Genomic DNA, 16172 nt, shown 5'->3' on the forward strand with positions numbered 1-16172 from the left:
GGGAAACAAAGGCCCAGGGAAGGGAAGTGATTTATCCATATACATATTTAGTGGCAGAGCCTGGCCTAGAACTCGGGCCTCCTGACTTTTTAGTCTGGTCCCCTCCTCCACTGCTAGAACACTGTGATCACACCCCTGTCCATACCCAGGAGTATGGAGTTGATTGAAATCTCTCTTCTTGGGTAGTATGCAGGGAGAAGCTACATGTGGCTCCTGTCTGAATTCCAATGGGGGGCTACATGGCGCTGATTGTGGGTTGTTGGGTCTTTTTAAAAAAATGTGTTTTTCGTTGTGTATGTTTTAACTTTTAAATAACATTATGTGGTTTCAATTCTATGTAGTTGCCCCTAGGGCCCTTTGGCAGTGGGGACATTTTTTTTTTTTTTCAAGTTCAGAAAATAAAAACAAACAAGCTTCACAGAGCAGCACCAATAGCCAATCCAGACCTTTTTAGGAAGGTGTTTCTTGGGGGCCCATGAAATTCATTCATCCAAGGAGGAAATCACCAAGTCTCTTCTGTGCCTACATAAGGTCCCCGGATCTCTGGCTTACCTCTGGACTGCAAAAAAGATCAAGGATACAATAGGTAGGGCTATTGCCTTCATTGACCCTGGTGGTGATCCTTCCAGGGTCTTTGGGGACTGCTGTAGTTGACTGCCTAGTGATGATCCTCTTTGCATTTAGTCAGACTGGTACCTGGAAGACTGAGGAAAAATCTGCCGCTTGGCCTGCAGCCAAAGCCTTCCCAGCTTGTTTGAACCTGTCATAGTTTGGTTCTCTATTGGCATAGCCTATAAGAACTCAAGGTCACCTCCAAAGCTGCAACAAGACATTGGAAGAGGGCTTCGGGGGGAGAATCCATATCTTCCTTCAAGGTTCAGCTCAAGAGATACCTCACCTAGAAGTACTTTCCTGCTGTTCCCATGGGCTGGTGCTTCTTCCTGAAATTCCCTTTCATTTTCTTTATATATATTTCATATATGTTTATGTGGATACAGTTTTAATCTTTGTAGCCTCTTAGTACTAGAGTACAGGACCTAGTATACAGTGATTAAATGCTTCTTGATTGATTGAGTCCTGATTGGTATTGTGGGTAGAGTCCTGGATGCTTCTGACATTCCTAGCTGTGTGACCCTGGGCAAAGTACTTCACCTTTCTGATCTCAGTTTCCACATCTGTAAAATGGGGTTAAGGGTTGTGAGGCTCCAGTCTGATAATGTATAGAATAGCCCTTTGCATAGCTTAAAGTGCTATATAAATTCCATTTGCAGAGGCTTTTCAGCTTACACGATGCTTCCCATACATTATCTCACTCAATCCTCACACAGAAAATTTAAGGTATGTATCATCAGGATCATTACCCCCATTTTCTAGATCAGGGCTTCTTAAGCTTTTTTCATTCGTGATCCCTTTTCGTCTGAGAAATTTTTATATGACCCTGGGGTAGATAGGTATATAAAATAGGCATACATAATACATATATGCACCTTTTACTGTTGCCAGATTTTTCACCACCCCAACATTCAGTTATGTGACCCTATACAGGGTCGTGACCCACAGTTTAAGAAGCTAGGTTCTAGATGAGGAAATGGTGGTTCCAAGGAGTGAAGAGACTAGACCCAAGTTGTTCAGCCAGTTATTTGGCAGAATTGAAGGCCAGTATTTTTTTTTTTTTTTGGGGGGGGTGAGGCAATGAGGGTTAAGTGACTTGCCCAGGGTCACACAGCTAGTAAGTGTCAAGGTCTGAAGCCAGATTTGAACTCAGGTCCTCCTGAATCCAGGACCAGTGCTTTATCCACTGTGTCACCTAGCTGCCCGAAGGCCAGTAATTTTAACTGTCCATTTCTAAGGCAGGTTAGGCTGTTGGTTCAGACCAGTAGTAGGGTTGGCTTTAATGGTTAAATATGAACTGAAGAAGCTTCTCCTTGCCTTGAGGTCAGAGGTCGTGGCAGGGAGGTGCTCTCTAACAGGGTGGGAACCATTCTTTTCATGCTGTTTCTAGCATCTGCTATGGTGTCTGTTGAAAATGGGCACCCACTGAGTTCCAGGCTCATATGACTTGGCCCCAGAGTGAGTGAAGAACCTTTTTTCATCTCTCATGATCACAGATAGTTTTTCCATATTTGTAACTTGAAGTTTACAGGCCAAGCTGAAAAGTCACCAACTTTCACGCTTTACTGCTCTCAAGGGAAACTTTTCTGTCTAGGACCAGGCTCAGGTATTCCTTGGCTTCCTGCCCTCCTGGGTCCAGGAGATATCACACAAGCTAAAACTGCTGCCCCCTAATATTCTAATAATGAGTAGCCCCCATGGGACCTAGCCCAGTTTGGAGTCAAGTAACCTTCTGTTTCTGTCCTTTCCTTTTCTTTGAAAAAGAAAGTTTTTTCCTTTTTCACAGACATTTGAAAGTAAACTATACTACTGTAATTATAGCTGGTTCCTCCCCTTGACTCCTACCCGGAAAGGTACAATACTATAGGACCCAGAGCGGGAGGGGATCTCAGGGATACATTTGGGAACTAAAACCTAGAGATGAGGTCACATATGTATGAAGCAGTGGCTTTGGTCTCCAATTCTATAATCAAGTGCCCAAGCATATTACTTTAGTTTTATCCTCTCAAATTCCTACCTAATCTCCAGGATTGGAAGGCAGAGAATGGGACAGAAAGAGGACTCAGATTGGAGTCAAATCCTAGAGCCCCACACTATGCTTATGACCTGGCCAAGTGGAATGGAAAGAACTGGTCTGAGACTTAGTTTCTTGTCTTGCCTCTTTCCTAAACTTCTGTGGTCTTGGTCACTTCCCTTTTGGGGGGTTTGTGTAACCTCATCGACAAAATGATGGTGGGGGGATTGGATTTAATAATCTCTAAGGTCTTCTCTACCTCCAGTTCCAAGGACTCTCTGTACATCAATTTCTTTTTTGGAAAATGGGAGAAATCAGATCTGTCCTTACATGTGTGTAGGAAGGATTAAATGAAATAATGTAGGTGAGAGTGCTCTGTGAGATGTAAACCACTAGACAATGGCTAAAAAGATTATTTTGCTAAGTCATCACATCACCATCAGCATTATCAGCATTTGGCTCAAATTGTTCTTCCTCCAGGAAGTCTTCCCAAACTCACCACCTGCAGAAATCCCCTGCCACTGAACCAGATTAAAATGCAATAGGGAAATGTTTAATGAAATAAATAAAAATATAATACAACACAGATAATGCTAATTTGTGGTTTTCTAAATAAATGTTCCTCCTGAAGGGATTAATTTCTATTTGAGTTTGATACCTTTGCTCAATGCTTCAGTAAACTCTTCTTCCCTTGAGTGCCCCTTATAGTTAATGTTTTGTACAAGCCATTTTGGCATATTTTTATGTTTAAACTAAAGAGATCTCAAATAAAGAAACTCATGCAAAACCATTTTGTAAGCCTTACAAGCCTATATGATATAGAATACACAGTTATTATATTATCCATATTCATTATTAGTAACAACCACCACCAAATATTTATAAAGAACTTTCCAGTTTACTAAGTGCCTTCCTCTCAACAAGCTCCTAAGCTGGTATCTGAATATTATTATTCCCATCTGACAAAGGAGGAAACTGAGGTCTGAGAGGCTCTCCAAGATCACAAAGCTAATAAAACAGATCACACAAGGGACCTGAATGGAGTAGGGACTTAAGTATTTGTTGAAAAAGTGGTTTACATATCACACTCCCTAAGCTGCTTGTTGTAACAGGAAGAACGTTGAACTTGGGAGTTAGAAGAGACCAAGGTTCGAATTCTGTCTTCGACATTTATTACCTCTGTCTACAGGTAAATCATTTAAACCCCATGATAATATCTATAGTGTAGGCTTCATGTGGCAGTTGTGAGAATTAAATGAGATGAAAATATTTTGTAAACAGAAAATGCCATGCAAATGCAAACAGAAGCCTCTCTGTCTTTTCCTCTGTCCCTCCTTCCCTCCCCCTTCTCCCTCTCTCTCCCCTCTTTCCCCCCCCTCAATCCCCCTTCTCCTTCCCTTTCTCTCTTTTTACTCTCCTATTTTAACCATCTGATGTAATTCAGACATCCTAGCATTGGGACCTTGGGCAAGCTACTTAAACTCCCTGAGCCTCAGTTTCCTTACCTGTAAAATGAGGAGATTTGACTAGATGGCCTTGGACATCCCTTTTTAGCTCTGCTCCTATGATCCCTATTCCTCACAAAGCCATAAGATTTTGAAACCAGGTCCTTTACTAGATGCTATGCTATCTTCCTCTCAAAATCCTCTCCCCTGTCTTCTCTATCACCCCATAACATTTCTCAGGGGTAAGACAGACTATAAGACCAATACTTTAAGGGAGTATTTTTTCCCTTTTGTTTCTTGCTCCTGGCCTATAGAATATGCTGTAGACAAGAATGAAAACTTGTTTTTAAAAGCTTCCATCCTGGCCCCACAGCTAATTATTTCTGATCTGGGAGGATCTGCACTAATTTAGTTTAATAAACTTATTAAACAGCAAATTTCAGGAGGAAGAGCTATGTTGCTATTATTAGATTAGCCAGACTGCCCATTGACATTGATGCCTTGCACACCGGAGAGAGCCATTAATGGAGTGAGGAAGTCCGGGAGATAATCTGGCAAAGTGTGTTTCCAATAAGCCATCCCTGGCTGTCATTAAGTGTCTTCTTGGGGGTCGCTGGCAAAGGTTCAGGCCCCCCAAAAGCAGCATCTTTCCCCAAACCAGATGCAGGTGATTAAATACCCAAATATTGAATAGAATAAGCAGCTACCAACCTCCAGGTCATTAAAAAACAGATGTGTATCTGCAAGGTTGAAGATCATCTCTTCCATCATTAGGCCGATCCTCACAGACGTAGTGGTGTCCTGTTAGACAGAAGAGGGGGAAAAACACACACATACACAAGTGGAGTCTTCAGTGATGTGAATCTTTGCCTCTCCCCCATTGCCTTCTGAAAGCTCATTTGCGGTTTCTCCTAATCTGCACGGTTCAAGCACAGCCTAAACCTGCTTCCTATCAAGATTAGGGTGATAGTATTATGCAAGTTCCAGTATCTCACTCCTGCTTTTCCACCCTTTCTTTTTCACCCTCTTTGGTGTCTACGTCTCCCCAGGGATGCCCCTGCCTTCTCAGGTGCACCCAGGAATGGACTTGTCCAAGAATTTTTCCAGGAAAGAAAGCCCTCTTAACTAACCCGTCCCATAACCTCCCGGTGTTCCTTATATCTTAGGACCAGACAATCATAAATTTAGAGCTGGAAGAGTATGAGTCCAACCTTTTGATTTTTACAGATGAGGGAACTGAGGCATGAAAGAAGGGGTGACTCAGCTGGTATGTGTCTGAGGCAGAATTTGAACACAGGTTTTCCTGAATCCAAGTCCAGTGCTCTGTTTATCCACTGCACCGCCCAGCTTGTTCAATTTTACTCAATTCAACAAAGAATTATGATGGGCAAAGCACTGCGGGAGGCTCTAGATAACACAAAGCCAAGCCAAAACAAAACAAAAAGTCCCTGCCCTCGGAGAGTTTACATTTTATGTAGGGGATGCAACATGTACACACATAAGAAAATGCAAGATAATTTGAGGAGGAAGAACAAGAGAAACTGAGGGTGTGGGGGAGATCCTGAATGGCTTGTTAGGGGATATGGGAACTGAGCTGAGTCTTGAAGGAACTAGGTGAAATGGGAGGCAGTGATATTGGCATTCCAACGAATCATCTCCTTCTAATGGTCTCTTTCCTCTATTCTCTCCCCGCCCCCCATCCCTAGGCTCTGGTTTTCCCCCTCTCCAAATACATGGGTAAACTTGATTTAACACACTTAGGCTGCAGAGAAGCATCTCCAGAGGATACCCATTAAACAAAAGACCTCACGTAGATAAATACAGGCAGAGCTTCCCATTAGGAGTGGGAGGGCAGAGGAAAGGAAGAGAGGTTTTTTGTTTTTTTTTTTTTTTTTTACTGAGAAAGGAAGAAAACAAAGCTTTTAGACCCCAAAAAAGGATCATTTTGTAATCTGGGGGAAGGTCTGAGGGTATTTTAAAGTAGTAGAGCAGTTCTTAACCTGGTTGGTTCCCATGAATTGTTTTTTTTTTAAAGTAAGTTTTAAAGAATTTTTTTTTTTGGTGAGGCAATTGGGGTTAAGTGACTTGCCCAGGGTCACACAACTAGTAAGTGTTAAGTGTCTGAGGCCAGATTTGAACTCAGGTCCTCCTGACTCCAGGGCCAGTGCTCTATCCACTGTGCCACCTAGCTGCCCATTTTAAAGAATTTTGATAATTGTATTTGAATAGAATTGCTTTCCTTAGTAATCTTAGGCATTTTATTCTGTGCATTTAAAAACACGATTCTGAGAAGGGACCTATAGGCTTCACGAGACTCCCAAACGGGTCCCTGACACACACAAAAAGATTTAGACCCTCTGTATTAGAGAGAGCCAAACCAATTATCCTTTCCTCAAACACAATTTCTGTTGGGTGAGTGCACAGGCTTGTGAATATATCCGATGTGGAACACTTCCTGGGTGTTTGCTAGCTCAGGCCTTGTTGCCAAATGAGGGAGGGGGAAATGAACACAGCATAGTGGAAAGCGTGCTCAGTGTGGGTCCATAGACTTGATTTGGGTTCTGGCTCTGATGTTCACCAGCAGTGTGGAGGTTGGGCTACTCTCTCCCTCTCTCTGAGTCTCAATCTCCCTCCTTTGTAAAATAGGGATAGTAATACCTAAACTTCCTACTTTTCAGAGTTGTGGTGAGGAAAGCACCCTGAAAAAAAATCAAAGCATTAGAGAAACATGAGTTATTATGATAATGGTGATGACAAAAAAGTCAAGGAATGAAATGGATTTTATCTAGGAATGAAAAAAACCTGCAAGGGCAGCTAGGTGGCACAGTGGATGGAACACTGGACCTGGAATCAAGGAGACTCATCTTTGTGAGTTCAAATCTGGCATCAGATGCTTACTAGGTGTGTGACCCTGCTCAAGTCACTTAACCCTGCTTGCCTTAGTTTCCTCATCTGCCAAATGAGCTGCACAAGGAAATGGCAAACCTCTCCAGTATCTTTGGCAAGAAAACCCCAAATGAAGTCATAAAGAATCAGACACAACTGAAAAAATGACTCACTACCACCACCACCACCACCACCACCACCACCACCACAACAAAAGCAAACTCCAGTTTGAGCCCTGGGATTCCATCCACACACCCAATCCAATTTCCCAGACCTGCTTCATTTCCAGTCCTATAATTTTTTTTTTAAGGAGATGGATAGATTGTTTGAGGGGAAATTGTACAGTGTTTTCAATGATCCCAAGGTTCACCTTTAATTCTTTTTTTCCCCAGGGCGATGAGGTTAAGTGACTTGCCACAGGGTCCTTCTGAATCCAGGGCCAGTGCTTTATCTACTACGTCACCTAGCTGCCCCCATTTCCAGTCCTATAATGATCACTGATCCTATGAATCACAATGGTTTACAGAATTAATTCCTCATAACAGCCCTATGTGGTAAGGTAGAGTGGATATTCTTATCCTCATTTTCCAGATGAGGAAACTGAGGCTCATAAGTTCTGACCTTTATATGTAGCATTATAGGATCATAAATTTGGACCTTAGGGACCCTTCAAAGGAAGGGACCTTAGAGGTCACCAAGTCCATTTTACTGATGAGAAAAATGAAGCAGTGAACAGTTAGGTGACTTTCCTGGGGTCACACAGTTGGCAGGAATCTGAGGGAGGATCTGAACCTGAATCTTCATGACCCCATGTCCAGTGGGTTTCCCATTTGATGACTTAGAGGGCCTTAATCAATCATTCTAGACTTAACAGTCAGCAAGCATTCATTAAGAGCTTACTGTATTGCCAGACATGGTACTAAGGATTCAAAGACAATCGTGGAGCGTTCCCCTTCCTCAAGAAGCTCACATTCTATTAATGCTTTTAAAAACCTTGTTATATAATTTCCAGATGCCTCAAACACTCCCTTTCTTCCCTCAGGAGAACTTCCTTCTAACAAAGAAGGAGCATCAAGCAAAAGAGGAATGCTGGATATGTCTGATGGTATGTGTCTCATTTCACACCTGAGGCAGCTAGTTGACCGCAGGAGATAAGAGTGTTAAGAGTGCTACAAGTCAGGAAGGTCTGAGTTCAAATCTTATCTCAGATACTCACCAGCTGTGTGATGCTAGGCAAGTTACTTAACCGTTAAGCCCCAGTTACATCATCTGTAAAATGGGGATAACATTCTAATCTGCCTCCCAGGGTTGTTGTGAGGATAAAATGGGATGACATGGGGTATCCCGAAAATCTTTGTGTAGTTTCAAGCTTTAATAACTTAAATGGTTTACTGAACTAAGACTTTTGGGACTCCCTGTATTCGTAAAACACTTTTGTATTACAGGAGCAGACAATCTGAGCTGGGCCAGAAGCTGGAGATGGCAGAGGAAGGGATCCATGCCAGGCACTAAGGGTAGACCAAACAAAGGTAGGAGAGAGCAAAGTGAGATAACCACATAAAATACCTTTGGAGAAGACCCACAATAAAGACACAAGTCTCACTTTTCACTGGTGGGCAGGCATGCCTGTCCTTGCAACAGTGCCCAGAGTACACAGCTGCCCGCTGTTGAAAAAGATCCCTAAAGTAGTTCTTTAGATTTGATAAATGGACAGTTCGCAGACCTCTGTCCTGACCTAAGATAAATTGACCCTTATGGTTCTAAGGGAGATAATCCTCTCTCTGATCTAGTACTTGTCTTAGTCAAATAAAGCCTAAAATAATATCCTTCTGCATTATTCTCTATGATTAATGAATGGAAGATAATTCCCACCCCATCCCCAGAAAAAAAAAAACAACAAAGTTTTCCCCTGGCTCAAGTCTGTTTCTCCAGAACCCTTAAAGGACACAAACCTTACTTCTCCAAACCTAGCCTAGGAGCCAAGAATCAGAAGCCGCAAGAATGGTTTAAGATGCCACTCACATGAAAACTATTTTCTTAATCATTAAATATTTTTCAGCTACAAAAAATTGCAGTGGTTAATTTCATAAGATGAACCAACAGAGCTTGATTGCTACCCCCCCCCCCGACTCTTTTTAAACCAATTTAAACCAGAACAGAGCTGGGAAGAGAGAGTTTCCACAACAGGCTTTAATTTGTAATTCATCCTTCTAAGGATGGGGGGAAAGCTCATCTTTGTTTTGCCTGAATGCATGTGGGTGGCTCTCTCCCAGGGAAGGTATAAATCATGCTAAGACATTGTAGATTTGGTAGACTCTCCTCTAATTTTCTGCAGATTTCAGCGGAGTCCTGTTTTTGCAATGCTATGGTCAGTAATGCATTAGTGTAAGAGGTCTAACTGGAAAGCCCAATTGTTGAGAGTGGAGTTCATCTCAATCAACCTTCATGGCAGATGCTGCTGACATGAATGGCATACTGCACACTAACCTAATTATTACGCATTCTTTCTAAAGTTCTCTTTAATTAAAGGAGAATGGCTGTGGCCCTTACCATATGGACCATGCCAAGAGTCGGAACTGGAGAAGAGGGTACATGATGGTGTAACATGTGGTCTGCTGGAGTTTGGAAGCTGAGTATTTGGTGACTGAGAGGATTTAAAGGGCGGGGGGGAGATATTCTCTTGATTTGTTTTTGTTTTTAAAAATCTGATATAAAGCAAAAAATTTTTTAACACATACGACAAGGGAGCTCTAAAAGCTTTCAATGTTTTCTTTTTCGAAAAAAGAATGCCTTTCTGAAAAATGTTAATGCAGCTGGAGCAGCGTCCCACTTCTTCCACTTATTAATCTACTATCCTATGTTGCAGCTTCCTCCTCTGTAAATTGGACCAGATGAATTCAAGTTTACTTCCAGCCCTAAACCTTGTGATCCCTTCTAGTTCTCGTGTCTATAAGGCAGTTCCATGGGACAGTGGATAGAACTGAGTTCAGATCCTGCCTCAGACATTTCCTTGCTGTGTCATCCTTGGTAAGTCATTTAACCTTTTTAAAAATCTCAGTTTCCTCATCTGTAAAATGGGGGTGACAATAGCACCTATTTCCTGGGGTTGTGGTGAGGAACAAATGACATAATAATTGTAAATCATTTAACAATGCCTGGCACATAGTGAGCACTATATGAATGTTAGTTATTATTATTATTATTAGACAAAGGGAAAAAGAAAAAAAAAGATTCCTGGACTTTACAAGTAGTGCTAATCCTGATCATGTTGTAGATGTGTGCCACAAAACAGAGAGGCTGGAGAACAATTATAATTCTTGGATATTAGAGTTAGAAGGTTCCTGAGAACAGCATAGATCTTAGAATGTTAGAATTGGAAAGGATCTTAGAACCTAGAAAGCAGAGCTGGAAGAGACCCTAGGACATAAAAATGCTAGGGCTAGTCCAATACCTTCCTGTTACACTTAAGGAAACTGAGACTCAGAGACAAGATGTGATTTGCTTTACTGCATAGGGTTGTTGAAGAAAGTCTACAGCAAACCTTCAAGTGCTAAAAAATGGGAGTCATCTTCTTCTTCTTCCTCCTCCTCCTCTTTCCCTTAAAGCCCTCTTCCCATGCCTCACATAGGCATGAAGATCATTCTGAGCTTTCAAAAGCTAATCCACCAGAGCATAGGCTCTCCTCCATCCTACCAAGCTGAGAAGACTTCTGAGTACAAGCTTGGCATTGGAGCTGATAAGTCATCCAAGGTCCAGATTAACTCAATTCAGAGAAGTTTATGCTGGGATTGTCTATGGGATGATGACTCTTTTGGCTACAGCAACTTTTGAAAATGATCCACCAAGTCACAGAGGGGTTGTGGCCTGGGCAGGCTGGACAAGCATCCACATGATGAAATCTTAGATTGCTGAGTATGGATGTAGTAGTAGGTTTCCACCAGTCGCAGACGACCATGGATCAGCGCCTTGAAGAGCCACAGGCCACAGTGTGGCTGTGCAGTCCGATACGGGAGCCGCAGCTCCTGCTGCAGGAACCGACGGACAACAGAGAGAGCAGTTTCCGATGTCCTCAAGTATGGATGTACTTTTGTTATTATAATTATCCCAAATCAGACACTTAGGTGGGGCACAGGTCGGACCAGGGCTTTGATTCCCTGGACTCAAATCAGTGACATTTTCACCATATCATGTTGACTTTTTTAGTCAAAAAAAGGTATCCTATTTTGCCAAGTGATTCACTGTGGCATTTGTCCCCTTAAAAAGATATCATGGGGGCAGCTAGGGGGCGCAGTGGATAAAGCACCAGCCCTGGATTCAGCAGTGCCTGAGCTCAAATCTGGCCTCAGACATTTGACACTTACTAGCTGTGTGACCCTGGACAAGTCACTTAACCCCCATTGCCCCGCAAAAAAAAAAAAAAAAAGATATCATGTACCCTTGGTGCATTACACACACACACACACACACACACACAAATACATACATACATGTATGTATGTATTTGTGTGTGTGTGTGTGTGCACGTGTGAAGTAGCATGGTCTGGTGGATAGAGAGCTGGCCCTGGAACAAGGAAAACCTGGATTCAAGTCCTATCTCTGACAGTAACTTTGGACAAGTCATTTAATGTCTCAATGCTCTACATCAGTCATGTAAAATCCAAGAGGCCCAAAAATGGTATATGCGGATCCCTTCAGGACTTAGAAAACCACAGATCAACATTATCTATGTCCTATTATATTTTTTATTTATTTTGTTAAACATTTCTAAGTTACGTTTTGATCTGGCTCATGCCATACTCTCTTCTAGGCAACACTCTAGAAAGTTCCCTCGCAGGTAGTCTAAGAGGGCCAAGGAAAGCCTGAAGCTCTCTCCAAAATATGTCTTTGAAAGCAAATACCCCCAGGCCTTTATGACATCCAATTATCCTTAGTGAAGCTGAGCTGCTCTGGTTTTTGGGGGGATCATTGGGAATAAGAGTCAGACAGGGTAGCTCCTAATCAGACATCTTTAACCCATCCCAGGCCAAGTCAACAGCTTGTACTTCTTTATAGCATGTATAGTTTACAAAATGCTTTCTACACACTAACTGTGAGGCTTGTAATGAAAGCAATGCAATCCCTGTTGGTGTCCCTGCCTCCCATCTCTCCCCACTCCCATCTACCCTCCGCTTTGCTGCCAAAGCGATCTATGTCATTTTCCCCTATTTGATAAACACCAGTGGCTTCCTATTACCTCCAGGATGAAATATAACATTCTCTGGCATTTAAATCCCTTTCCAACCTGGCCCCTTCCTCCTCTCCAGACTCCCTACTCTACTCCCCTCCACCCACTCTCTGATTCAGCAGCACTGGCCACTTTGCTGTTGCTTGAACAGGACATTCTATCTCCTGACTCTAGTGGTCCCCCATGCTCAGCACACTTTCCCTCCTCATATCTCTGCCTTTTGGCTTCCTGGCCTCCTCCAAGACTCAGCTCAAATCTCACCTTCAGCAGAATGCCCTGCCTGATTCCTGCCACTCCTAGCCTCCCCTTAGAGATGACCTTTCACTTCCACTGTAAATATCTTGTTTGCATATTTTTGCATGTTGTCTATACCATTAGAATGTAAGCTACTTGAGGGCAGGGATGATGGGGTTTTTTTGGCCTTTCTCTATATCCCCAGTGCTTTGTTTAACAAATGCTTGAGTGACTATTTTGCAGAGTCAGGAACAGCCTTAATTGTCACATGGCTGAGTCAAAACTTGAATCCAGGTATTTTGACTCCCAGTAAGGTGGCTCTTTTTATCATATTATATTGCTCTGGTGACTGTTTCAAACAAGAAATTCATTTTAAGATGAAAGAAACCTGCCTAAAGCAAGGAATATGAAGGAACCGAGCCAACACTCAAATGCTATGCTCATAATTCCCTGATGTCTTATTTAACATGGAAGTTCCGCCTCTGAGGTTTCGGAGGCTACATTTTATTTGAGACTTTTCCTCAAAAAAGGAGCTAAGGAACAGGCCAGAGAAGTGACTCTCTCTTGAATTGTGGAATTAGAGAATCTCATAGTTGGAAGGGATCTTGGGGGGCATCTCAAGGAACCTGAAGCTGACCAAGAATCCCTTCCATAAGATCCTTTAAAAGTGGACACACAGCTTCTGCTTACATCTTGCCTGTGATGGGAAACTTGACCCAGTCTGCATCTGGACAGCTGTATGAGCTTCCTTATGTTGTACACAAATCTGCCTCCCATCACTTTCTACCCATAGTTCCCAATTCTGCCTTTTTGGTCCAAGGAGAGGTCTAATCCTTCTGCCCTTTGGTAACCATCCCTTGGCCCAGCAGTACAAAGCCTGACTATTGCTTTTCTCTCTTTTTTAAAAAAATTATTTTAAATTTCTTTTCTCTTAAGTCAGTTTTTGCTTTTAGATGCAAGAGTACTGGAGATAGCTATGTCTTTGTGAACTGGAGGGCTGGGGTGGCAAGTGCCAGCAGTCTGGGATTTGTGGGAGTCTGAACCCAGGTGAGGCAGCAGCTAAGGCCTTGAAGAATGACCTGTTTGACCCAGCCCAGCTATAACAGATTCACCCATTGGCTGCATTTGGATGTGAATTTGATGAGGCAAATACTTTAAGTGTGTGTAAGCCCACTCTTTGCAGGGATTATGATAGATGGGAGAGTGTGACCCCTTCCCTCTATTCCCATCCCTGGTTCTGTGGAAAATGTTTTATAACTTCTGGTCATGCTAGATTTTCTTCTCTTCTCTTGCTAAAACTATTGCATCTCATAGAATCTTTGGTTACTCAAGTCAGTTTCATGAAGAGAGAATCTATCTATACTAGAGCTTCATAGGAATCTGGTCCAAATAGGTTTTAAGCTTCCCTTTATTACAAATCACTCTATTCCTTGTCATCAATTTCTTTGGAAAATGCACCCTCGTCACAACTATGCTTTATTCTTCCCCTCCCCAACTGAGTGCTAAGATACATTTGAGTAATTTCTTTTCCATGTACTCTAAGTAAAACAGAAAGAAATAAAGAACATGATGGAGTATGTGTAGCGGGGTTTGAGTGAGGAAACAATGTTTGGAAACAGCATTCATCTTAAGCTGATGTGGATATATGCTCTCCTAACTCCTCAAAATAAACAATGTATTGTACCAGAATAGCTGACACAAGATGAGGTCTGTTAGAGACTCACTAACACAACTGGTGTTTCATTCATGCTCTAAAATTCGGAAATAATAATAAGAGCTGACATTTATATAGTGCTTTTTGGTTAGTAAAGCCCCTATTGCGTTATCTTATTTAATCCTCAGCCTGTGAAATCAGTCCCACCTCATTTTTGGAAGGCACCACGGATTCCTCTTGTCCTTCTTCCAGGCCCTATTCATTCCCTCTTCAGGAATAAGTAAGATTTTCTTCACAGTGACTCTTTGCTGCCTTCTGTTTGTAATGCACAGTGATCATCCCTCCTGGCCCATTTGTTAATCATTCAGTAAACAGTTGGTAAGTGCTCACTATGTGGAAGAAAGGTAATGTGATGGGGGGGGGGGCACCAAGCTCTTTCTACTTTGCTTGTCACCCTTATTTTCATCTGCCTTGAAGGATTCCAATGTTTTTTTCCTTCCCCCTTCTCATTAGGGTCCCTTGGAACACAAACCATTACTCTATTGCTTGTCTGACTAGGGAGATAGCCTGAGGTAGAGGAAAGAATATCAGGTTTAAGGAGTCAGGAGCCTTAGCTGGTTCGTTTCCCTCTCTGGGTCTTAGTTAGTTAGTTAGTTTCTTTCACAATCAGGGGTGGGTGACTTGTCCAGGGTCAGCTAGTAAGTGTCTGAGGCTGAATTTGAACTCAGATCCTCCCAGCTCTGGGTTGGTGCTCTATCCACTGTACCACCTAGCTGCTCCAGAGCCTTAGTTTCAATTTCTGGAAAATGCAGGTGAGGATTAGACTGAGTTATTTCAAAGTTTCCCTCCAGCCCTTGCTCCAACATCCTATATTCTAAAGTCCCTCCCAGATTTAACATTCAATGATGCTATGAATCTGTTACTTTTACTCAAACGATCATAGATTTAGAGCTGAGAAGTCTACCAGGCCCAGATGTGTTTTTGTCTTCTTTCACCATATTAAACATTATGACTTAAAGCTTACTCTGGTGAACTAGGTTCAGGCTCCCCACTGTATGTTATTGTGATTGTTGGTTAGCCAAGACCAAGACCTTAAACAATAGCAATCTGAACACACACACACACACACACACACACACACACACACTCATACCCCACCACATAATCATTTTGGTGCTGTTCAGACATTAAGTTGTGTCTGACTCTGCTTGATGCCGTTTGGGGTTTTCTTGGCAAAAATATTGGAATGGTTCGCCATTTCCTTCTCCAGCTCATTTTAGAGACGATGAAACTGAGGAAAACCAGGTTAAGTGGCTTGCCCAGGGTCACACAGCTAGTAAGTGTCTGAGGCCAGATTTGAACATGAGTCCTCCTGTCTCTAGACCTGGCATTCAATCCACTGTACCACAACATGCAAACACATATTTTAGGGAACGGAGACAAACGAACTGTGAAGTGCTTAAAATTTAATGGACAAGACCTCATCCTGTGATAAAATACCTGAGTTTCTATATTTCTATATTAAGAACCTGGGTTTTTAGGTTCACACTTAAATCACTGGTAATCTCTTCAAGATCTGGGCCCTCTAGGCTTTTAGACCTAGTATTCAAGGCCCTCTAGAAATAAACCCTAATGAACCTTTCCAGTCTTTCCCTTCACTACACGCCCTGTACTCTGGTCCAGCTCAACCTGACTACTTAGAATCACAAGACGGAGAGTTAAAAGAAACTTTATAGAACATCTGTTCCAACCCCTTCATTTTATATAGGAAGCAGTCAGAAACCAGAGCAGTGGAATGATTTGCCCAAGGTCAGCCTGGTGGTGGTGTTTGATCCCAGGTCCTCTGGTGTTCTACACCACCATTCTGCCAGCTGGCTCTAGAAACAAACACCTTTCCAGACTTAATGCATTTGCCTTGGCCATTTTCTTTTCTTGAAACACCCATCTTCCTTTTCTACCTGTTGAAATTCTGCTCATACAAAAACCCAGCTCAGATCCTGCTTCCTCTGTGAAACCTTTCTTGATAATCACAAGATCATGGTGCTTCAGAGGCTGTGTAGTCAAACCCCCTCATTTTACCAATGAGGAGACTGGGGTTTAAAT

The 16172-nt window shown here is 42.4% G+C and overlaps 1 protein-coding gene across 2 annotated transcripts in view; it reads right to left on the reverse strand.

Moving 5' to 3' along the window:
- EYA2 (EYA transcriptional coactivator and phosphatase 2) overlaps positions 1 to 16172 on the reverse strand; it is a 257595-nt gene that overhangs the window by 39566 nt on the left and 201857 nt on the right. For both annotated transcript variants that reach the window (XM_043985380.1, XM_043985381.1), the window contains exon 10: positions 4783 to 4872. In XM_043985380.1, the coding sequence (XP_043841315.1) occupies positions 4783 to 4872 (90 nt within the window). The remainder of the gene's footprint in view (positions 1 to 4782; positions 4873 to 16172) is intronic.

Source organism: Dromiciops gliroides, chromosome 2 (genome assembly GCF_019393635.1).
Source record: "Dromiciops gliroides isolate mDroGli1 chromosome 2, mDroGli1.pri, whole genome shotgun sequence".
In the NCBI taxonomy this organism is placed as follows: domain Eukaryota; kingdom Metazoa; phylum Chordata; class Mammalia; order Microbiotheria; family Microbiotheriidae; genus Dromiciops; species Dromiciops gliroides.